General features: G+C 42.3%; 1 protein-coding gene across 3 annotated transcripts in view; it reads right to left on the minus strand.

Annotated features, from left to right (window-relative positions):
- The window catches only part of MTHFD1L (methylenetetrahydrofolate dehydrogenase (NADP+ dependent) 1 like), a 219306-nt gene that overhangs the window by 156113 nt on the left and 37712 nt on the right, over positions 1-25481 (minus strand). For 2 of the 3 annotated variants that reach the window (XM_026649763.2, XM_026649762.2), the window contains exons 10-12: positions 25032-25129; positions 19100-19273; positions 1004-1140 (exon numbers count right to left, since the gene is read on the minus strand). In XM_026649763.2, the coding sequence (XP_026505548.1) occupies positions 1004-1140; positions 19100-19273; positions 25032-25129 (409 nt within the window). Of the gene's footprint in view, positions 1-1003; positions 1141-9834; positions 11051-19099; positions 19274-25031; positions 25130-25481 lie in introns of those variants that run through there. The other variant, XM_024200368.3, reaches the window with a different exon arrangement.

The following is a 25481-nucleotide window of genomic DNA, read 5'->3' on the forward strand; positions in this document are numbered from 1 at the left end:
ATCCTTCTCCTTGCCTCTTGTAATAACGAGTCTTGAATGGGAAGAAGCTATATATACAAAACGCTAGGAAACATAATGCAGGAGACAATATTGAACTAGAATCATAGAATATCAGGGTTGGAAGGGACCTCAGGAGGTCATCTCGTACAACCCCCTGCTCAAAGCAGGACCAATCCCCAATTAAATCATCCCAGCCAGGGCTTTGTCAAGCTTGACCTTAAAAACCTCTAAGGAAGGAGATTCCACCACCTCCCTAGGTAACCCATTCCAGTGCTTCACCACCCTCCTAGTGAAAAAGTTTTTCCTAATATCCAACCTAAACCTCCCCCACTGCAACTTGAGACCATTACTCCTTGTTCTGTCATCTGGTACCACTGAGAACAGTCTAGATCCATCTTCTTTGGAACCCCCTTTCAGGTAGTTGAAAGCAGCTATCAAATCCCCCCTCATTCTTCTCTTCTGCAGACTAAACAATCCCAGTTCCCTCAGCCTCTCCTCATAAGTCATGTGCTCCATCCCCCTAATCATTTTTGTTGCCCTCCGCTGGACTCTTTCTAATTTTTCCACATCCTTCTTGAAGTGTGGGGCCTAAAACTGGACACAGTACTCCAGATGAGGCCTCACCAATGTCGAATAAAGGGGAATGATCACGTTCCACGATCTGCTGGCAATGCCCCTACTTATACAGCCCAAAATGCCGTTAGCCTTCTTGGCAACAAGGGCACACTGTTGACTCATATCCACCTTCTCGTCCACTGTAACCCCTAGGTCCTTTTCTGCAGAACTGCTTCCTAGCCATTCCGTCCCTAGTCTGTAACAGTGCATGGGATTCTTCCGTCCTAAGTGCAGGACTGTGCACTTGTCATGCTAGTCAGGAAAACTGACACCGTCTGGCCAAACTACACTTCAATAAAACAACTAAGAAGCTGAAAACAAACTAAACCCAAATGCAATATTTCCTTTTGATATGAAAAAGGAAGTAAGTTTTGCAAACACTAAGTACCTTTAACTCCAAAAGTAGGTCCCTGGGAAGGTTGTCTCAGACAAGCAAAGGAATTCACATTAAGATGTGCAGTTAGAGCTTGAACAAGACCAATCGTGACAGTGCTCTTCCCCTCTCCAAGCGGTGTAGGTGTTATCCTAACAAAACAAAAGAAAGAGAAAAGATTTATCAGTATCTCTACTGGTGTCAACTGAAACAAGGATATCAAAACTTACATCTTTTTATTTGAATTAAGAATATTTGTACAATGAATTTCAACAAGATTGCGTTATTGCCACAATACCTGTTATGCCCTAGCTAAAGTTGGAATGTTGATGTACGTGTGTCTTCTATGTGAGCTATTTACTAGGACAGCAGAAAAATAGAAGGTTGTTTTGGCAAAAGTTCTGAGGACTATTGAATTTTCTATAGATTTCATTTAGACACAAAAGTCTCACCAGTCTCATGAACAAGTCACGCATCAAAAAACTAAGCATGCAATTGAGCCTATTGTGTCGTAAATCATGGGATTTTTATTTCCTACTGCTCAATACATAAATGAAATACTATTGAATGTTTCATTAAAACAACACAGATTTTGTTTGAAAGTCTTGACTACTTGTTCTTTAACTTCCATGTCCTCTAACTCTCAGCAACAATGTAAGACAGGGAGAATTATTAAAAAAAAAAAAAAAAAAAAAAAAACTGGAACCAACTATAGTCACTATGTTCAGTTAAACATGATGATGCTCTATCAGAGTTTTGCAAATTTAAAGCCCAGAAGGGACCATTATGATCATGTAGTCTGACCTTCTACATAACATAGGGCAAAGATTTCATGCTTAGATTCCTGTATCTAGCCCAAAAACTTGTACTTGCACTACAGCATTTATATTTTAGAAGGACATTTACTTTTGACTCAAAAGATGCCAAGTAATGGAAGGATTCTTATTTTCTTAGAGTTCAATTTCTACCTTTCAATCAGTCAATGCACATGCATTGGTAGCTGCTTTGGCAAGATGTGTGGTGTGTCATATCAGTGAAAGAACCCAGCAGACTTATTACATATTCCCAGTCGAAGACCAATTAGAGGGCACTTTCATGGGATCAAAAGGAATACTATAACACTGTCTTGCATAGCGAAAAATCTTTCTTAACCCTCAATTTCTGCACAAATCCAAAGACCCTCAAAGCTAATTGTTTCAGATAAATGTGACTTTGGGGTGTACTCTTCTCTTGATGTGAGCACATGGCCTCCATTAGCTACAGTGGGAGTTCTGTGAACATTTTCTGAGAATATTACACTTTTTAGCGATAAAAGACTAAGTGAAACGAAAGATGCTCAGTTTATAGATGTCCTTCCTACCTTCAGTTCAACACACTTGGCTATTTGAATGTCACTTAAAAAAAAAAACAACAACTTCGAGATGTCCCCCATTATGGGTGCTCCACTTCAGGTGTGCATGCACCTCTCGAGCCCTTGACTGGAGATTTTCCACAAGCAGTGTCTGTTCGGGCTGCGTATGTCCTCTATATAACCTCATGCCATGCTCTGAGGGTATTTAGGGGTGCTCTGATGAATCAGCCCTCTCAGTTCCTTCTCTATCTGAACGTCCATCAAGAACAGTCTGAAGCAGAAGGGAAGGAGGCTGGGTAGTGGAGCACCCTTTGGGACACCTCTCAAAGAACCCCAGTTACTGCACAGGGTGAATAACCTTTTCTTCAACGAGTAGTGTCCCTATGGGTGCTCCACTTCAGGAGACTCCTCACAGGGAGCGGGGAGCTTTGGAATCAAGTCCAAGACTGAAGACAGTACAACAAGTGCTGGATGAGCTCTGACTGTGTGGAGCAAGGCATACTGTTTAGAAATGATATGCACTGAATCCCATGTAGCAGCTCTGCATATCTCAAAAACCGGAATGTTTTTGAGCAATGCTGTGGAAGTTGCTTGTGATCTGGTAGAGTGTGCTACAATCCTTTGGAGCAAAGCACCAGCTGCATTAGAGCAAACAGTAATACACTCAGGGATCCATCTTGACAGGCTCTGTGACGAGATCGTGGACCCCTCTGATTTTTCTGTGATGTAGACAGAGTGTCTAGGTGACTTCTGAAATTGCTCAGTCCTATCCAGATAAAAGGCCAATGCTCATCCTGCATCTAATGTATTAAGGGAAGTCTCCCACTGAGATTTATGTGGGTTGGGGTGGGGTGAGGGGGACTGGTAAATGAATAGACTAGTTAAGTTGGAAATCTGACTGCACCTTAGATAAGAACTTTGGGAGTGGTTGTAGCGAGACTTTGTCCTGGAAAAATACTGTAAATAATGGGTCTGCCATCCAAGCTTCAATTACTCCAGCCCTGCAGGCTGACATGATAGCTACTAGAAAGGTTGCCTATATAGATAAGTGAAGCAGCAAGCTGATTGCCATAGGTTCAAAAGGAAGTCCCATAAGGCATCTAAGTACCAGTTTGAGAGCCAAAGTGGGATTAACATTCTTAACCTGGGGGGGGGAGGGAAAGCGGGTGTAAAATTCCCCAGGTCCTTAATAAATCTCAAAGATATAGGGTGCGCAAAAATTAGAAAAAGCTGATATTGTGACAAGACGAAACTTAACAGAGCTAATCAATGAACCCCATTTTAAAAAGTCTAGTAGATAATTCAAGATGGCTAAGAACAGAGAAAATTCAGAAACAAGGTGATGACAGTGACACCAGTAGTGGAACCTCTTCCATTTCTGAAGGTAAGTAATTCAAGTCGATTCCCTCCTACTGTTTAGTAAAACTTGTACTCCTGTCGAGCAGATGGATTCTAATCCTGCGAATCATCTAAGAGCAATGCTTGGTGATGGAGGACCCCCATCTTGGAGTGCTGCACAGGACCTGCATCCTGGGAGCGGACATGGGAAATGGTAGGAAGCTTGAGCACCGGTTGGACAAAGGTGAAGCAGGTAAGGATACCAAGCTTGCCGTGGCCAGGTCGGTACAACAAGTATAATCCTGGCCTTGTCCTGCCCTATCTTGTTCATCATTCCTAGAATTAGTGGTGGTGAAGGGACTGCATAGAACAGACCCTTTGTTCAAGGAAGGAGAAAGGAATCTGTGAAAGAGAGATGACCTAAGCCTCTTCTTGAGCAGAATAAGTAGTATTTCCTGTTACTTGATGTTGCAAATAGTTTCACCTGTGGAAGTCCCACCTCTGTAATATACCATGAAGGATTTGCGAGTCCAACTCCCATTCATAGTCCCAGGAGAAGCACCTGCTGAGCATATTATCAGCTGTGACATTCTGGACTCCAGAAAGGTAAAAGGCTGAGATTTCAATCCGATGGGCTATACAACAGTTCCATAACTTTATAGCTTCGGCACACAGGGAGGGGAGATCGTGTTCCTCCGTTTGTTGACACAGATCATGCGAGCTACTTTGTATATTATCATGATTTTGAATGAGTTGCACAAAATGAGGGGTCGGAGCTGAAGGCAGGCATTCTTGACTGCCTTGAGTTCCAACAAGTTGATGTAGAGACCGGTTTCCTGAGGAAACCATCTGCCCTGAGTTGTGTGTGCATTGAGGCATGCTCCCCACGCTAACAGTGATGCATCTATTGTCAGAGTTATTGTTGGAGTTGGGCAGATGAGAGGGAAGCCCATGCAGACATTGCATTGATCTTTCCACCAATCCAGGGACATCTTTACCAGGAGAGGAACCGTAACCTGTTGTCCATGCTGTCTCTGGTTGACAAAGAGGTCCTCCTGAACCAGACATGAAAGCAGCAGAGGCATAATCTTGCATGCTTAATCATGAAGGTGCATGTTACCCTATGACCCAGAAGATGCAAACAGTTTCTTACTGTAGTATGGGGGCTTCTGTGAATTGTCCCAACCAGACTAGATAAAGTTATGAGTTTGTCTGTAGGAAGGAAGGATCTGGCTGCTAGCAAATCCAAATATGCCCCTATGGATCGTATTCTCTGTACAGGGGCTAACTTTGACTTCTTTACGCTTAGCTGGAGACCCAACTCCTGGAAAACGAACAGTGCTGTCTGATTAGTACTGCTTTGTCAAATCCGCCCTTCAGTAGTCAGTCATCAATATACGGGAAGACTAAAATTGCTTCTTGCCAAAGGTAAACACCTGTTACCACTAAAACCTTCGAGAACACCCCTGGGGCCACTGAATATAATCCTGGCCCATGGTCAAGTGCAGGTATCTCCTGTGTGGGGGATGTATTGCTATATGGTGTCCTGTAGGTCGACTGAAAGCCAGTCTTCTGCTGCTAAAGAGGGGATTATAGCCACCACAGTCACCATACAAAACTTTTTAGACTTTACAAAATTGTTCAGTCGTCTTGGATCTTTTTATCAAGAGAAAATACTTTGAGTAAAACCCTTTCCCCCTGTCAGGGGATGGGACAGATTCTACTGCTCTTAAACAAAGGAAGGAGTGTAGTTCTTGACTCCGTATAGTCTCATGAGATGGATCCCTGAAGAGGGAGGGAATGGGGAGGTTGGGAGGGACAGAAAGTGGATGGTGTAGCCCAATGTTATAACCTCCATGACCCACTTGTCGTAATATGCTGCCAGGCCTAATGGAAATGGGAAAGGTGGTCTCCGAAAGTGGGGTGGTAGGCAAAGGTTTGCACCTGACAAGAGGTGAGAGGGGAATTGAGCCCTCGACCCATCTATCAAAATCGCTGTTTCGATTATGATTGAGCACTAGCTGAAGGAGAGTGGGAAGATCTTTTCCTCTGGAATCCCTGTCTTTTTCTAGTCGGTTCAGTGATTCTGTGAAAACCAGAGAACTGAGCCAGGTGCAATCTCTGTGCAGTTTGAGACCTGCTAAATCTTCTTGTTTGTAGGGAGACAGAAAAATAAAAATTCTGAGTCCCTGGGGGGAATGTAACATTTCTTATCTGCCCATTTATAGATTGGTGGTATGGTGACAGGAGTTTTCCACAGTCTTTGCTGGATCCAGGAGTGCATCGTCAATGGGTAGCCAGACCTAGATAGGTATCGCTAAATGCAAAATATCCTGGAGCTTGTGATGTGAGTCTTCTTCTCGAGAGGTATCTGGAGGATCCACCACCTTCTTTGCAAGGTCCTGGAATTGACAAAAACTATCAGCCATCGATGGTGGTGGAGGCATGACTACCTCGTTCAGAGATAAAGACAAAAAGAGAGGTGAGGGGGGTTGCCCCTTTGTCAAAGGTCTCCTCATGTTGGGGATTTGGTGGAAGAGATGGTGTGATCCTAGTTTCCTGGTGCAGTGGAGCAGGAAGTCTGGCAATTTGCTGCTGAGACACCACCCGAGGACCCCAGTGTGGCCATTGGGGAGGCTCACATGGGAGTGGGAGTGGTACCCAGGACTGATTCCATCATCCCTGACATGGACGAGGGTCTTTATCAACATAAGGGTTCCCATAATGATGTGGAGGGGTACCCTGCACTAATGAGGAGGAGACTGAATGTCACCTTCATTCTCCTCAATATCCTCCAATGGGAGGGCTGGTGGGGGGGGGGGGAGGGAGGGAGGAGAGTAGAAATGGATGGAAAATCCTGTGGTACATGGAAGCACTGGTAATCTGGAGACCGGGGTCTTGGTAGCGAGAGTCGTTCGGTACCCACAAGCAGAGGGGTCTCCAGCTTGTCTTACACCGACAAATGGATATAAACTGGCCGTGGGGAAGTTTAGGCTTGAAATTAGACGAAGGTTTCTAACCATCAGAGGGGTGAAATTTTGGAACAGCCTTCCGAGGGAAACAGTGGGGGCAAAAGACCTCTCTGGCTTCAAGATTAGGCTAGATAAGTTTATGGAGGGAATGGTTTGATGGGATAACGTGATTGTAGTCAATTAGGCAATAACGTGCCATCGCTGGTAAAATGAGGGTCCGGCTGGAGAATCTTGCCTGTATGCTCGGGGTTCTACTGATCGCCATATTTGGGGTCGGGAAGGAATTTTCCTCCAGGGTAGATTGGCAGAGGCCCTGGAGGTTTTTCGCCTTCCTCCGCAGCATGGGGCAGGGGTCGCAAGCTGGAGGATTCTCTGCGACTTGAAGTCTTTAAATCACGATCTGGAGACTTCAACAGCTGAGTTAAGGGAAAGTGGGTGGGTCAGCTTTTGTGGCCTGCATCATGCGGGAGGTCAGACTAGATGACCATAATGGTCCCTTCTGACCTTAAAGTCTATGAGTCTAAGTCCCTGGAGTAATGGAATTCTTGCAGTACCGAGTGGGTCACTATCTATGCAGCAGTTGACTTAGGCAGTACCATTGGTTTGGAGCACGCAGGTATTGGGCCCAAAGGGGTGAACTTTTGTCAGTACAGACAGAGCCAAGTGGGAGGACGCCACAGGTAAGTTTGAAATAGACGATGCCAATGGTACCAGGGCCCTGCTGGTGCCATATTTCTCTGAGGTGCTCTGGGATCTCTCTTCTCCTCCAGTACCGTCTTTCACCTGCACGATACTGAATTGAGAGGTCAAGGCCTCCAACACCATAGACCTAGCAGGAGATCAGGATTTCTCGGGAGCTGGTTCCTTGTGGTGGGAGACCAAGCTCCTCTTCTTCTTCAGAGACTTTCCTGAGCCCTCCAAGATCTTCCCCTTCTTCTGCGAGACCTTAGCTGAAGTTGAAGGCGCACTGGATCTGTCCGGACACAGATGTACAGGTGGGGAATGTCCTGGTCTAATTCGGAAGGAAGCACCCCAGCAGCAGCTTTAGTTTGGTCTCCCGATTCTTCCAAGCTCTGGATTTCAGAACCAGGCAAAAGTTACACTTTTAGGGCATAGGGGACTCTCCCAAGCAACAGGTACATTTAAAATGGCTGTCACGGATTGGTATAGCCTCCTGACAAGAGAGGCTGCGTTTGCAACCTGACGAGTCAGGCATGCCCAGCCAGGCCAAATAAGCTCTCCAGAATAAAATGGCGGAAGAAAAACGGGGAGAGGAAAAACTGAAACCTCTCACAACACTAACTAGAACACTGAACTAACTAAACAACTACAAAACATGCTGAGGCACTCACAAGGCAAATACACTAGAGCTCCATCTCAGGCCCAGGCAGTAGAGAATGAACTGAGGGTGGTTTGTCTGAGCAGTCCTATGTATCCTTGGAGCGTCGCATGAGATTGTACAGAATGCATGTGCGGGCCAAATGGACACTGCTAATGGAAAATCTCTGATCAAGGGCTCAAGAGGCACATGCACACCTGAAGTGGAACACTCACAAGGACACTACTGGAAGACAAATACTCCCTTAGCTAAAATTTAGTATGAATAAAATATGGCTCAGAAAAATTTTCAGACACACTCAAAATGATTCACTTGAGGTGTTTCTTTCTTTCATCAGTGAGAGAAAAATGAATAAAACCCAAGAGTACATTTTCATTCACATCACTCCCGCTGAACTCTCAAGGAAAAGCTTTGCAAAAAAAAAAAATCTGTGGTTTAAATCGAATAGTTTACTTAAGGCATGTGACATTAAGGATTTCATTTTCATTCCCATGGAAATACAAGCATGCATGCATATGCTAGCCAAAAGGGGCAACTCCTATATTATGACTTCTTCAAGACTCAAGCTAAATATACAATTCTAATTAGAAACATCTCATTTTCCTACTCTAGCAACTTTGCAAGGTATTGTTGTCCGGTGTAAGCTCAATTCATAACCATGAGGCACAAAAGAAATTGAAATCCTCTTTTTGCAGACAGTTATGAAATTGTCTGGCTCAGAGAGAGAAATTCTTAAGCTATTTCTTGACCGTAATAAAGATGATGACTCTTAACCCCATAGTTTATAGCTTAATAAAGAAACACAAAAAACACTCAGTTTGTCACATATTTACTTTTTAATTTCTAAATGGCAATAAAAATATCAGGCTATAAACGCCAACAAAAACTGCATGTATGCCCACGGGGAGTTCTGCATAAGTAAAGATTGCAGGTTAGGGCCCTGGGAATGTAAATATTAGCAGAAACACACATCCAAGGACAGAAACAATATTTATTATTGAGAAAAGTAGAAAAATCCACGTATCTGCTGCTTTTTAGATTGTTACTTTAAAAAACACTATCTTATTCTATTTTAATATGAAATAAGTCAGCACTTTCCAAGGATGAAATCCTGCCTCACTGAAGCTAAAGGGAGTTTTGCCATTGATTTCAATGGGGCCAAGATATCAGCCCACATGTTTAAATTTACTTGAGTTTAAATATTTTCTTGGGATGTGTGAACATGACCCTAAAATCAGTTCAGGATATACTAAAATGATATCATAATAGTGATCGATAAGAAATTGATAGTTTAAGAAAAATTCCTAGAATTCTTACTGAAGAAAAAAGGGTAAAGACGAAATATCCTATAGGTGTCATGTATTTAACTCAGGTTACTGAACATCTTTGACAGGCAAACAAAATTTCAAGTCTGTTTTAAACTCATCCTAAAAGGGAAGATAAAGTATAGAACTATATGACTATCAAGCCAAATCCAAATGTCTGAACTTAAAAACATTGTGCAGGTGGGAGTGGGAGAAAGTTTCATTAATTTAGACAGTATGCATCTCCAATTTCATAATCTCCAAGTTTCCCCTGCAAGTGCTGACACTGCATACATTAAAAAAACCCTGCAAGATGTGAATGGCTTTTGGTGTTTAATAAGGATTACACACTTCTGCAAAGATTTAACAAGATGACAACATCAAACTGTTTGTTACAAAAACTAAGAAAACTACTAAGAAAAAAAACCCTTGAACTGTTTAATGAGGATTATAGTAAAGAATCTTCAACAAAAGCATCTCAGCTATACAAAGGTTATGTTACTAAAGCAACAAGATATGGATGTAAATGTATGCATCTAGAACAAAGAACGAAGGCAGCTGTCAGGGGCTGCCCATGAAGAACACAGAGGCAGGCCGAGTGGAGGGGTCTGAAGCAGTTGGGTCTTCCTAAGGTAAGGGGATGGTAAACCTTAGGGAGATAGACATGCATATAGACTGTTTTATTGCTTTAAAATCCTTTTCTCTTATGCTTTGCTATGTTTCTGCTGTTAAGATTAAACAATACTTTAAAGAAAGCTTTCTGGTCACTGTATTAACCACTTGTCACCAGGTCCGAAACGGAAGATTTATAGGTGCCAGGCCCATTTGTCTTGCAGAGAAATCTCAGTTGACACTCAGGGTACTGTAATCCAGGGCCAAGCCTAAGTGTGAGAGAATTGCGCGGTTACACCCCAGCACAGATGAAGGCAAGAGGCCTAACACTTGAGGGGTGCACTCAGAGACGAGAGGGGAGTCAATGGTGTAGCCCTGTTACCATAACACCTCTGCATTATGCACCTAGACTATTTGGTTAGTTTTATGTTTAAAATAATCTAACTTGGCTGCCAACAGCTCTGTTGCACATTTTTAGAAAGATCACATTTGGAATGTGAGCCTATGCTTTGATCGTAAGCAATACTGGAAGGAATTAATTTTAAACACTCATTTTTACTCAGATACAGTGGACTCATGCTCATGTTTACATTCTTCTTTGAATTTTCCTTTAATAGATTTTGAATACAAACATAAAAAGCCCATAATCATTATTCTCCTTATAATACTTATTTCCCCTTGTACCATCGGGTCACCAATTTCCTGGCAAGATATGAAATTTTCCATAACTTTGGAAAGTTTGTTTTTTCAAAATATGATCATAAAGAAGAAGTTTGCACGTATTTATCTTTTGTCTTTATGCACTACATTCAACTTATAGTGGAAATATTTCTGTGGGAAAGCCACATGAGGTCTGACTGAAAGAAAAAATAAACATACAAACAGTGAGATGATACGCTGCACCAGCTGTAACCTCCACACAGTTAAGGGTATTGTAAGAACTCAGCAAGAAACGTACTATACACATTTTCAGATGATACTACAATGGGGCTTTTTGCTTAGCTTTCTGGATATTAACTCCTCAGTACCAGTGGTTCTGGTGATACTGATGTACAGTTGCTGTTGTTGTACCGTGCTCTTGTTCACACAACTCTGAGCTACATGGTCTTGAAATGTTTCCATTCTGAATGGATGGGATGTGGGACTCTGTTAAATGAAAGTGCGAGTAAGAAAGATTTGCCAGCTTGTGGCAACTGATTAAATCCTGCAACAGCTATCCAAACTGGGTCTGGCACTTAATATTTCTATACATCTGACATTTGGAGAGCTTTTCTGAAATTAGGGAGAATGTTCAGTATCTCCAGCACCCAGCATCTCCAGAAGACACACCAATGGACTAAACTGTTCCTTTTCTGAGTAGGTCTCTGAAATGTGTGGATTTACATCAGAATCTTTATCATTTCCACAGGAAGTGAAACAATTATGTTCTGGATTAGGGTGACCAAATGTCCCGATTTTATCGGGACTGTCCCGATATTTACTTGTTTGTCCCGCGTCCCGACCAATGTTCGGTCGGGACGCGAATTGTCCCAATATTTTGCGCTCCGGTGCACAGGCAGAGGGGGGCTCGTGCCCCCCCCCCGCCCCAACTCCGCCCCTTCTGTCCCCCATTGGAACCCTCCCCAAATTTCCACCCTTGCCCCGCCCCCAGCCCCGCCCCTCACTGCCCCATTGGATCCTTCCCCAAATCCCCGCCCTGGCCCCGCCTCTTCCCCAAGCAGGAACCACCGCATTCCTCCTCCTCACCCCTCCCTCCCAGGCTTGCGTTAATCAGCTGTCTTGTGGCGCAAGCGCTGGAGGGAGGGGGGGAGAAGCAGGACGCGGCACCCAGCTCAGGGGAGGTGGAGGCGGAGCGGAGGTGAGCTGGTGTGTGGAGGGGGGGGGCGGGGTGTGGAGCTGCCGGTGAGTGCTCAGCCCCCACCAATTTTTCCTATGCTCTGGCGGCTCTGGGGTTTTTTTTTTTTTTCCCTCCCCCCCCCGCCGGGGGGGGGGGGGTTTTTGGGGGGGGCCCCCCCCCCCCCCCCCCCCCCCCCCCGCGTCCTGATATTTCACATCTCTCATCTGGTCACCCTATTCTGGATACATGGCATTTTGCATACAAAGAAGTTCAGAATCATAACCAAGAAATGTATCATGTACTGTAGATTGAGGAACAGATTATACAGAAAATCAATTTGGCTTATGAAATGCTGAACATTATGCATAATTAACAACTCTCCATAAACTGGAATAACCCATAAATGCAGAAATAGAAAAATCGCAACAGTTCCCTGTGAAGCCACGTATTTTACTAATCCATTTTAGCACACTTGCTCCAGTGGCCAAAATTACAGTCTTTTAAAGCTGTTTGTATTTTTCTTTGGTTTCGAAGTAAACTAAACAAAAATCCAATATAAAAATTTTGTTGTTAATCTTGTCCTGGCAGGGGGAAGAACCAGATGGCCGACAAGATCATTTCCAACTCCAGCTTCTCCAATTCTGTGCTGTTCTTTCACCATCCTGAAAGGCCTTTTCCCCCAACAGGCATTGTTGCCCACTTTCCTCACATTATCATCAGCCACAGCCAACTGAGCAAATAACTGTGGGGAACCCGAACTCTATTCCCACTCTCATTATTGATAAGACCACACACAAGGAAGCAGTACATTTTAAATATGAAAAAAAATAAATCACATCTAAGAACCTTACTGGCACTGGACATAAAAAATTAGTCAATATTTTACAGCAGCAGTTCTCAAACTGTGGGTTGGGACCCCGTTTTAATGGGGTCACCAGGGCTGTGGAGAAAGAAGTGGTTCGGGACTATTTAGAAAAACTGGACAAGCACAAGTCCATGGGGCCGGATGCGCTGCATCCGAGGGTGCTAAAGGAGTTGGCGGATGTGATTGCAGAGCCATTGGCCATTATCTTGGAAAACTCATGGCGATCGGGGGAGGTCCCGGATGACTGGTAAAAGGCTAATGTAGTGCCCATCTTTAAAAAAGGGAAGGAGGAGGATCCAGGGAACTACAGGCCAGTCAGCCTCACCTCAGTCCCTGGAAAAATCATGGAGCAGGTCCTCAAGGAATCAATTCTGAAGCACTTAGAGGAGAGGAAAGTGATCAGGAACAGTCAGCATGGATTCACCAGGGGCAAGTCACGCCTAACTAACCTAATTGCCTTCTATGAGGAGATAACTAGCTCTGTGGATGAGGGGAAAGCAGTGGACGTGTTATTCCTTGACTTTAGCAAAGCTTTTGATACGGTCTCCCACAGTATTCCTGCCAGCAAGTTAAAGTAGTATGGGCTGGATGAATGGACTGTAAGGTGGATAGAAAGCTGGCTAGATCGTCGGGCTCAACGGGTAGCGATCAATGGCTCCATGTCTAGTTGGCAGCCGGTTTCAAGTGGAGTGCCCCAGGGGTCGGTCCTGGGGCCAGTTTTGTTCAATATCTTCATTAATGGTCTGGAGGATGGCGTGGACTGCACTCTCAGCAAGTTTGCAGATGACACTAAATTGGGAGGAGTGGTAGATACACTGGAGGGTAGGGACAGGATACAGAGGGACCTAGACAAATTAGAGGATTGGGCCAAAAGAAATCTGATGAGGTTCAACAAGGACAAGTGCAGAGTCCTGCACTTAGGACGGAACTGTTACATGCACTGTTACAGACTAGGGACCGAATGGCTAGGAAGCAGTTCTGCAGAAAAGGACCTAGGGGTTACAGTGGACGAGAAGCTGGATATGAGTCAACAGTGTGCCCTTGTTGCCAAGAAGGCTAACGGCATTCTGGGCTGTATAAGTAGGGGCACTGCCAGCAGATCGAGGGAACGTGATCATTCCCCTCTATTCGACATTGGTGAGGCCTCATCTGGAATACTGTGTCCAGTTTTGGGCCCCACACTACAAGAAGGATGTGGAAAAATTGGAAAGAGTCCAGCGGAGGGCAACAAAAATGATTAGGGGGATGGAGCACATGACTTATGAGGAGAGGCTGAGGGAACTGGGATTGTTTAGTCTGCAGAAGAGAAGAATGAGGGGGGATTTGATAGCTGCTTTCAACTACCTGAAAGGGGGTTCCAAAGAAGATGGATCTAGACTGTTCTCAGTGGTACCAGATGACAGAACAAGGAGTAATGGTCTCAAGTTGCAGTGGGAGAGGTTTAGGTTGGATATTAGGAAAAACTTTTTCCACTAGGAGGGTGGTGAAGCACTGGAATGGGTTACCTAGGGAGGTGGTGGAATCTCCTTCCTTAGAGGTTTTTAAGGTCAGGCTTGACAAAGCCCTGGCTGGGATGATTTAATTGGGAATTGGTCCTGCTTTGAGCAGGGGGTTGGACTAGATGACCTCCTGAGGTCCCTTCCAACCCTGATATTCTATGATTCTAGACTTGCTAGGGTCTGGAACTGAAGTATGACCCCACCGCCCAGCCTGGGGCTGAAGTCCTTGGGCTTTGCCCCCCTCCCCGCCCCACCCTGGGCAGCGGGGTGCGGGCGGGCTCAGGTTTTGATCCCCCCCATCCTGGGGTCCTGTAGTAATTTTTTTTGTCAGAAGGGGGTCGCATGCAGTGAAGTTTGAGAACCCCTGTTCTACAGTCATGCTACCCCTCAGTAAGGAAGCATTCTATGCTAACCCTTATGTAATACTCCTGGGGGAATTCTGCACCACTGCGCATGCACAGAATTTATGTCCCCTACAGATTTCTTTGCTTCCCTGCAAAAAAATGACTTGAAGCAAAGGGAAGTCACAAGAGCAGTCATGCAACCCTCCCCAGCAGTGTGTCTTGGGTGCGCAGGGCAGCCGCAGAGAGGTAAATCACTGTGGGGCAGGAGGCGGGACTGAGGAAAACCTGGTTGGAGGCTCCTACCCTGAGCCGGGCTCAGCTGCTAGCCCCGGCTGGGATGGGGAGGACAGGACTTCCTCTTCCCTTGCACGGCATACGGGGCCCGGTCAGACCCATCCCCAGATTTCCCCCCCAGCTGCAGGAAGCTCTGCAAACTCCCCCCCTTTCTGCTTCCTGCACCCATAGCTCCTCAGCTGCAGCAGGAGCCTGTGCTCCCCAATGCCATGCTGGAGCCTGCACATTTATTTGACAATAACATTTTCATAATTTTAAAATATGGTGCACAGAATTTTTTTTTGGGGGGGGGGGGGCACAGGATTAAATTCTTTGGCACAGAATGCTGTCAGGAGTAATGTAACAATGCTTGTTACTATCATTTAACAATAGCCTCATACAAATTACTCTATGTAGGGCCCCACTGCATAATTCAATTATGCAGTTACACATAGGGACAATTTATTTATTGCTAAAATATTGCCAAAATATTATATACACCTCTTTGCACCATTTTCCTGAAAGCTCTCAGATCCATACCTGGTCTACTCACTATTTTGCCATCCTTCCTTCATGTCTGGATAGATTAAACTAGCTAGAGATATGAAGGGTAACAAGAAAACATTCTACAAATACAGTGGCGAGTGGGGGAGACCCGTCTACTACTCCAGGTCCCATTGCAGGGACCCGGTAAATACCAGCATCCTGCTGCACCTCTTTAACCTCTGCCAATGCTGCTATTTTTCCCTGGACACTTCCCCTTGGCCCCAGCCCGCTCTTTGCTCTCACCTCAGGGCACTCAGCTGCTCAGTCCCAGCAACCAGCCACTGCTCTGTCCAAAGGACTTCGTTCTCTCAGCCCTCCAGGGATGCAGTCCTTATTCCCTGGGCTCCCCGCAGCAACTGACCCTGCCCTGCCATTCCCCTTATCTGAACCTGCTGGGCCCAGATAGGTTGCATGGGGCACAGCCACTCCTAGGCTGCTCGGAGGACTCACCTCCACTGCTCCCTGCTGAGGTTAATCGTTTTTACTCTAGTGTGAGGCCAATGCCCCATCATGGGGCGGGGAGGAGAAGGAGACAAAAACAGAAAATGTGGAAATACCAAAAGTGCTAAATAACTTTTTTGATTCAGTTTTCACCAAAAGGTTTAGTAGCAATTGGACATCTAACAATGAATATAAGTGAAACTGAGGTAGGATCAGAGGCTAAAATAGGGAAAGAACAGGTTAAAAATTACTTAGACAAGTTAGATGTCTTCAAGTCACCAGGGCCCGATGAAATACATCCTAGAGTACTCAAGGAGCTGACTGAGGAGATACCTGAGCCATTAGAGATTATCTTTGAAAAGACATGGAAGATGGGTGAGATTCCAGAGGACTGGAAAAGGGCAAATATAGTACCAATCTATACAAAGGGGAATTAGGGCAACCCAGAGAATTACAGACCAGTCAGCTTAATTTCAGTACCCAGAAAGATAATGGAGCAAGTAATTAAGCAATCAATTTCCAATCACCTAGAAAATAATAAGGTGATAAGAAACACCATGGATTTATCAAGAACAAATCATGCCAAAGCAACCTAACAGCTTTCTTCAACAGGGTAACAAGCCTTGTGGATAGAGGGGAAGTGGTAGCTGTGGTATATCTTGATTTTAATAAGGCTTTTGATACTATCTCGCATGACCGTCTCATAAACAGACTAGGAAAATAAAACCTAGATGTAGCTACTATAAGGTGGTTGCACAACTGATTGGAAAACTGTTCCCAGAGGGTAGTTATCAGTGGTTCACAATCAAGCTGGAAAGGCATATTGAGAGGGGTCCCACAGAGATCAGTTCTGTTCAATATCTTCATCAGTGATTTAGATAATGGCGTAGAGAGTACACTTATAAAGTTTGCAGACAATACCAAGCTGGGAGGAGTTGCAAGTGCTTTAGAGGATAGGATTAAAATTCAAAATGATGTGGAAAAATTGGAGAAATGATCTGAAGTAACTAGGATGAAATTCAATAAGGACAAATGCAAAGTACTCCACTTAGGAAGGGTCAGCTAGCTGCACACATACAAAATGGGAAATGACTGCCTAGGAAGGAGTGCTGCAGAAAGGGATCTGGGGATCATAGTGGATCACAAGCTAAATATGGGTCAACAATGTGACACGCAAAAAAAGCAAACATCATTCCGGGAAGTATTAGAAGGAGTGTTGTAAGCAAGACATGAGAAGTAATTCTTCCGACCTACTCAGGCCTAAGCTGGAGTATCGTGTCCAGTTCTGGGCACCACATTTCAGGAAAGATGTGGACAATTTGGAGAAAGTCCAGAGAAGAGCAACAAAAATGATTAAAGGTCTAGAAAACATGACCGATGAGGGAATTTAAAAAAATTGGGTTTGTTTAGTCTGGAGAACAGAAGACTGAGGAGGGACATAACAGTTTTTAAGTACTTAAAAGGTTGTTACACGGAGGAGGGGGAAAAATTGTTAGGATAGGACAAGAAGCAATGGATTTAAATTGCAGCAAGGGCGGTTTAGGTTGGACATTAGCAAACATTTCTGTCAGGGTGGTTAAGCACTGGAATAAATTGTCTAGGGAAGTTGTGGAATCTCTGTCATTGGAGATTTTTAAGAGTGGGTTAGACAAACACTCTTCAGGGATGATCTAGATAATACTTAGTCCTGACTTGAGTGCAGGGAACTGGATTAGAAGACCTCTCAAGGTCCTTTCCAGTCCTACAATTCTATAATTTCTCTCTCTCCCCCACAAAACAGCATTCAGAGTATGTACTGCACTTTTTCCTAGGTTGCTGCCCTTAAAAGGGCAGATTGGGAGATAGAATAGGAAGATCGATGTAGAAAAGAGGAAGCTTACAGGAGGCAGTTCCTCACATCCTAAACTCCATCTGAATAGAGTTCTGCATTATATCCATGTTCCCTTCTAAGATACTTCTAAATCTGTGCTTATGTGAAGCTCCACTCCTCTGGGGTTTAGGAACAGCCTTCCCCTGCTGCATAGTGCCTAAATCATGCAGTAGCAACTTAGAACCTGAAAGAGCAGAACAATTTTGCTCATCAGCAACCCCACGGCTGAACCGGCTTCTATTTTATTTTGTTGGTGTGCAGTTAAAATTAAAAATGTAGCCCAACAGACATACACGATTGCTTTTGTGATTCAAAGAAAGGCTCTCAATGAACCTCCAAATATGGAATATTTCTGTAAATTGTAATTCCACAAGATGGCCTTGATGACAACTTCGCAAGTTTCTGGGTGACAGATTGACGTGAGAGAAATTCACTGAACTGATGCCAGGCACCCAGATTTCCCACTAAGAATGTGCAAAAGTTAACTGTCTGTGCTAGAAAGGAAGACACTAGTGGATCAAGGGATTGGCAGGACAAAGGCAACTAAGAATGGCTCTCTCCTCTGGACCAGCTGGAAATCTTCACTTCCCAATTTTGTTGCACTACTGCCAAAAACAACAAACAACAACAAGAATGTCACTAGAACTGGATTACATTTGGCAATGAAAAAAAATTTGCTAGATCTTTCATTCTCCCTCCCACCCTTTATGTATACTACGCTTAGTTGCCAGAAAAAAAAGGTGCTAAATAGCCGTTAGAGAATTTTATGAAAACAGCCTAAAACTTATCAATTCACAAAGTAAAAAAGACACCAGTGCATTACTACGGGCTTTTGTTGTAAAAAGAAAGCAAAGGACATGCTGCAATCGAATATTTCATGAAAATGATTGCACATGTGAAGAACTTCCCTTTTCACAAAGCAGGTGTGTGAGAAAATATTTTCTTTCTAAGTGGGTGGGAAAAGGAGGCAAAGGAAAGCGGGTGAGAAAAGGAGACAGGTATTTCCATAACATTTTTAAATAATCATGGGAACAGAGAGTAGGATAAGCCTGCCTGGAGACATGTCTACATTTTAGGGGGGAAAACATGGATTTTATTTAACTATGGAGTTTGCTATTCAATAAAAAAAGTATTTACCATTAATACCAACAGATTACCATGTAGCTTCCATTAAAAATTGTTTATAAACAGCCACAGTGCAGACAAAGTGACTGCACTTCTGAGTCAAATACTTTAAGAGCTGATGAGTCAAGAAAAATCAAATAGTTATAAAAGACATTTTAAGAAGCTTAACTTGATCTACCTTCCATAAAACATACTTAATTTCTGTAAATCACAGCTTGGGGGGGGGGGGGGGAGGTTATTTTAAAAAAGGGAAAAAAATAAATACTTGCTTTCATAATGCACCAAGTGCTGCAAGTTTATAATGGGCAATTTATTGAGTAAATTAAAAGATATGAGTCACATGTTTGTGTTAGCAGAGAGAGCAGGGAAGGGGGAAGCTTAGTGTATATTCTTACCCAGCAACTAGAACGTATTTTCCATCTGTTTGATCCTTTAACCTTTCCAGCAGGGACAAACGTACTTTGGCTTTGGTTTGGCCATAGATTTCAATTTCATCTGCAAGCAATCCTATCTCCTTGGCAAGTACATCAACAGCTTTTGGACTCTGTCCTCGGGAAATCTCAATATCACTGGAAAAGAAAACAAATAGGAGCCAAGAGACTTCTCTCAGCTTAGGTGGTCGATGACAGAATACAAAATAACAGCAAACGCTGCAACAATGAAGTTATTGTAACCGCTTTATGATCTCTTCTCCCAGATTTTGTTATCTGAACCTAAATACTAGCCAACGCCTAATGTAATATTGGAAAACATGGTTGTGTTATCTATTTCTCCCCCCGCTTTCCCCAGCAATGTTTACTAACATTTCATTGTATTCTTTTCTTTAATTGGGGTCCAAATATTACACAATGACTTCATATCAGACTAGTCAGTGTCTGCTGGATATTCAAGAATGTCACTTTGGAATGGATTTTTCTGTCCGTTTCTTTTTGTCCTGTATAACAGTACATTTCAGCATTTACATGTACACATTACTGCAAAGCACATACATTCCTTATAGTTAGCACTGATATAAACATAGACAAACATACTTACACATCAAAGAATGTGAAAGCAAACTTCAAGCCTCACTACTCCCCCATGAGGTAATGTGATAGATAACATATACAGGGATCAATTCACCTACCACTGAAATCAACTATATGTGGGATAGCACACAGTGGCTGTTTAACTACACATAACACTATACAACAGGTAAAGATAAGATGGAAAGAAGAACAAGGCAACACACTGAAACTGCAGGGAATTTACTGCGGGTTAGGTGAACATCATAAACCAAATTGGGATTTAACATCAAACTTAACAGGCCTAGCCTTGCAAAAGAAATGCCATGGGATCTTTAATATCTGCACATGAATAAGGACTAATGTTAAAACTCAACTGCAGATGTCTCCTCTTAGCACTAATTAACACTAGACTGGGTCATTTGTTCAATTCTGATTCAGAGACAAGTATACCACTTAATCAATCATCAACAACATCTCTTGCAGCAGCGAGGTGTCTTTCCAGAGGTCTCCGATCCACATATTGACAACCTAGTCTGACCCTACCTAGTGAGATGTTACAGAATCACAATACATGACGATTTAGCTGCAGACCATTTCTACTCATTCCCCCCCATTAAATGCATTCTCTCCCCTTGCATCAATTCTTCTTTCTAAACAGAAGTGCATACCAATGAGACCTCTTGCATAATGGATAGTTTCAGTCTTTCTATGATTTTCTGCATCAAACTTTATAAATATGTACTTAAAGAAAGCTGAATCTGGTTTATTTAAGGGAGTGAGACATGCATTGTTGAGCAGCAAAGAGAAACAGAAGTGTGGCTGGCAATATTTTTTCTTTCAACTCTATTTCATTTTTAAGATATTGAAATTCCTATACAGAATTGTGTATTAAAACATCTTTAGTGTCCTTTTGTAACTTGAAAGATAACAACTTAAACATGGACTTCCTGAATTCCTTGTAGCGCTCTAAGCTCTCTCTACTTCCTTCATCTCTCCTGACAGAGGTGATTCCCACACAAAATTCTATAGAATCTCCTTCCTCCATCTCTTGTCAAATCTTAAAGAGCATTATAATGCAGCTGTGCTAGTGAGGACATCGCTTCAGTAAAACTGGCTTAATGTACCCTTATAGACTTGGGAATAAAACACCAAGGTGAAACGAGTTTTATAGGCTCGGCTTAGAAATCTCTTTTTAGGTACCAAGGGTACGTATTCACTACCTGCCATATCGGCGGGTAGCAGTCAATTTATCCGGGATCGATATATCGCGTCTTAATGAGACACGATATATCGATCCACGAATGCGCTCACCGTCGACTCCGGAACTCCACCAGAGTGAGCGGCGGTAGCGCACTCGACGGGGGAGCAGCGGCCGTCGATCCCGTGCCGTGTGGACCCCAGGTAATTCGATCTAAGATACTTCGACTTCAGCAACGCTATTCGCGTAGCTGAAGTTGCGTATCTTAGATCGATCCCCCCCTCTAGTATAGACCAGCCCCAAGTTAAGTTTTCAGTTGATCTACCTAAGCAAAATAACTGCTGTTGTCATTCCTTCGCTGAAGAGCTCTTAAGAATCTTTGGGGAAAACAGCTTTTTAATACAAACAGAAAGCCTTTTACCAGGGAGGTTACATATAAACGGAGACATCCAATAGAATGTAGTTATTTTTTTAATACAATAGGATCACTCCTCTATTAACAAGATGGGTGCAAGGAAAGACTTTACAATGATTTCGCATATATAACTTAATTATAACTGGTAGAAATAAACAAGGCTTTTTAAGTGTTTATGTCTAGCCACTTAATTATTTCTGTCAACAAATATTCTCCAGAATGTTTCTGATAGCAAACGTTACTAGGCATCCATCTGTGTCTATTGCGCAGTGAACACAAGTACTACTACTACATTTTTTTTTTTTTTTTTTTTTTTAACAGCGGAGGGAGACTGGTCCTATAGTTTACAATATTTCTAGCACACAGATGATTATAATCAGCATCCAGAAAACCATCACATGCTTTCCTAATGGACCTAGGTATATTATGCAATTATAGAAAAAAGTTGCTGCTGAGATCAAAACCAAAGTCTCCTACACCCTGTGTGCTCTGTTGTTCAGTTCTGGAAGCAACTACCTGAGCAGAAATGCATCACCCTTATACCTATACAGGAAACCCTATACAGGAAAATGTTTTGTTTCTTCATAAGAATGGCCCTACTGGGTCAGACCAAAGGTCCATCTAGCCCAGTATCCTGTCTTCCGACAGTGGCCAGTGCCAGGTGTCCCAGAGGGAATGAACAGAACAGGAATCATCAAGTGATCCGTCCCCTGTCACTCATTCCCAGTTTCTGGCAAAGAGAGGCTAGGGACACCATTCCTGCCCATCCTGGCTAATAGCCATTGATGGACCTGTCCTCCATGAATTTATCTAGTTCTTTTTTGAACCGTTATGGTCTTGGCCTTCACAACATTCTCTGGCAAAGAGTTGCACAGGTTGACTGTGTGTTGTGTGAAGAAATACCTCCTTTTATTTGTTTTAAACCTGCTGCCTATTAATTTCGTTTGGCGACCCCTAATTCTTGTGTTATGAGAAGCAGTAAACAACACTTCCTTATCTACTTTCTCTACACTAGTCATGATTTTATAGCCCTCTATCATATCTCCCCCAGCCATCTCTTTTCCAAGTTGAAAAGTCCCAGTCTTATTAATCTCTCCTCATACGGAAGCCATAGGATTTAAGTTTAGTTTATGAAACAGACAACTTCCTTCTTTATTAATAGAGAGAATCTTTGAATTTTGCATTCAGGGCTACTTGCAGGTTTTTCCAGACAGCTTAAGCCTCATACTTCAGTTTTCATTACTAATTGTTCTTGGTTTTTTGCATACTTGAAATTCAGCATTAGAAACAGCAATAAGGGACAGGCTGAGTGCTTGAGGCAGGATTCCTCAGTTAAAGGGAATATAAACCAAAGGGGCAGAGAAACTTTAATCCAATTAGAAACTGTCACAGAGAGCTGCAGCATTCAGCACAGAGGAGGGGTGAGGAATCTAGAGGCTGATCCAAAGCCCAATGAAGTCATTGGGAATCTTTCCATAGACTTTGATGGGCTCTGGATCTGGCCCTCACTGTCTCCCTCTGATTCCCTTACAATATGTCTACCTGGCAAAAGGTTACCCTAATGGCTCCAACTGGTACAACTCCCAATTAGATAGCTCCATCAGCAGTTTGGTCTGACCAGCTACTGTTCTTCTTGGAATTTGTGTATGTGTTTTGTGGTGAAGGAGATAAAAGCAAAAATATAATTTCTTCTTCCATGTTTCAATAACTTCCGAGTACATATCATACAACACCATATAAAACATAGCTGTTTAAAGATTTTACTTTATTTTAAAAAGTTAGAAAGGCCTCCAATTGTACTTTTCTACATGCATTAAAAATTAGTTGCATTCATGTATGTCTGCACATTCCTTTGCTAACTTTAACATTGAGTAATAAGTTATATATTTTTATTTTCCACTGCATTTATTATATTCAGAATAGTTCAACATATTTATCCAATCTATAGATGTTAACTTTATAACGCCTATGTTAAACAAGTTTATTTTATTATTACCTAAAAAATGTCTGAGGGTCAATTTTTGTTGTTTTTGCTGAATGTATTGTTTTGATTTCTGGATGAAAGAAACATGGGAAATAAAGGATAACTTTTAATCAACATGTTAAGTCTGAAGAAATTTTTGGTAACGTTAGTTGGACTAAAATATATTCATATGTACCAATTTTTTTCAACATCTGACATGGATGGCCAGTTTTTAAATAGTTAGTTTTAATATTGGCAATATACATAAAGGTTACATATTTTATACAAAACAAAAAGATTAGAACATTAGGCTTTCTGTCAGAACAAGACTTGTTAAATACCTGCTGGCAACGGTGTACCATTACACTGGGAATTTACAAAATACAAGATTAAAAAAATCTCTACATCTAGTCAGTATGCACACTGAGAATTTTATTACAGTGTCTTTGGAAAATGAATCTAATTAACGCCCCAGAACTCCTTGAGAGCAAAAAGAAATGTTCCCTGTTTAAGTTCCTATGCTTCTTTCTTGTTTTCGATGAAAAATCCATCTGTTTCCATATAAAACTGTATATTGTTGTAAAAGAATATGTTATACCTTCACCCTAGCAAGCAACTGTATATTTAAAAGGAAAAAAAAAATCTACAACTATAAAGTTCCAGTAATTAAACAAATGGAAACCCTATCACTGGTAACATATTTTATATATGGTGGTGGAGGGGGGGGGAGGGAAGCAGAGGTTTTTTTGAGTAGAAGTTTTATCATCATCAACCACATGGCATGAAGCATAGTTTGATCTATTGTTTTTTTAGCTATATTTTTAATGGGAGTTTTTCAAGGATGAAAAGTTTGAAATTGTATATATTTGCCCATTAAAAGCCCCAGGATATCAACTTTTTTCTTTCTATCTGCACTCTATAAAATGCTTGTTCTTTTGGCATCTGTTTTAAGTTACAAACTGAATCTGTTTCAATTAAATTGTTAAAACAAGAGACATTTAAAGGTGAAGTGAAATGCTTTCTTTAAAAGCATGTACTAATTTTAACCTTAAATGTTAAAAATGCAATACATTCAGCAGCAGACTTATATAAATTATAAATGAATACATTTTCAAAGACTCTACTCGCCATACCCTGGGTTCAAGCCCTCGGGTTTCTCTCACACGCAAGTGCACACCCACCGACACCACATACACACAACTTTATACTAATAGCGAAGCAGAGAGCTACATTCCTCCTGCTGTCAGCAGTTGTTGCAATGTAAACATGCATCCCTGAAGGCCTGAACATAGGCAAATAAATGAAAGAGGAACTAATCAAAAAGAATTTGGTTATACAAAAGAATGTATTTGTAACTCTTTAAGTCTGCAAACATATTTTTGGGCCCCGATTCAGGAAAACATTGCTAAACAGAAAAGCACTTATGCATGAGCTCAGGTGCCTTTGAAGTCACTGGGACTTACATGCATGCTTAAAGTTAAGCATGTCCTCATGTACTTTGCGGAATTGGGGGTCCCACTGATTTGGGAACTATTTCAGTTCACCTTTCAGTTTTAGAATTCAGAAACTGGTTGCCACTTATAAAAAATAACTAACACTAAATACTAGGATATTTAGTGACACAATAACAGAAGAAGCAAATAAGCTGAATAGCTGCTTTTGTATACTAGGCAATCATATTTAAAGAGACATAATTAGATTCAGTTTAATGTTTAAACCACTTGCCCAAAGCTCATCTTATTACCTGGGCACTGGGGAGAGGGGCTGAAGTTTCAAGCAATGGAGGTTCCACTCCCTGTATTGCTGAGACTGGATCCATCTCTCGCTGGTTTTTACCATGTTCTTTCACAGAGAAAAGAAAAACACTGTATGACAGTTGCATTATAAATGTTCAACAGTTTGATTTCAATTAGATAGAGCCTAAACATATGATTTCATAACTGTTAAAATGATCTCTATGCAAAGGATTGTAACAAGCATACCTACAACATAAAGATCTTCCAATCCCATGTATTTAGGAATAAAGAAAAACTCTTACTGCATTGTTTACCCAAGATTTCAAGGAAGGGCAGGGTCATTCAGCACAGATGGCACTAAAATCTCTGGCTAAGCCCGTGGAGGTATTCTTCCTCCAGGCCAGAATTTTACTATTCTCTCTCTCCAAAAAAAAAAAAAAAAAAAAAAAAAAAAAAAA

The sequence above is a fragment of the Terrapene carolina genome, unplaced genomic scaffold (assembly GCF_002925995.2).
Source record: "Terrapene carolina triunguis isolate 2854851 unplaced genomic scaffold, T_m_triunguis-2.0 Scaffold85, whole genome shotgun sequence".
Lineage (NCBI taxonomy): Eukaryota > Metazoa > Chordata > Testudines > Emydidae > Terrapene > Terrapene triunguis.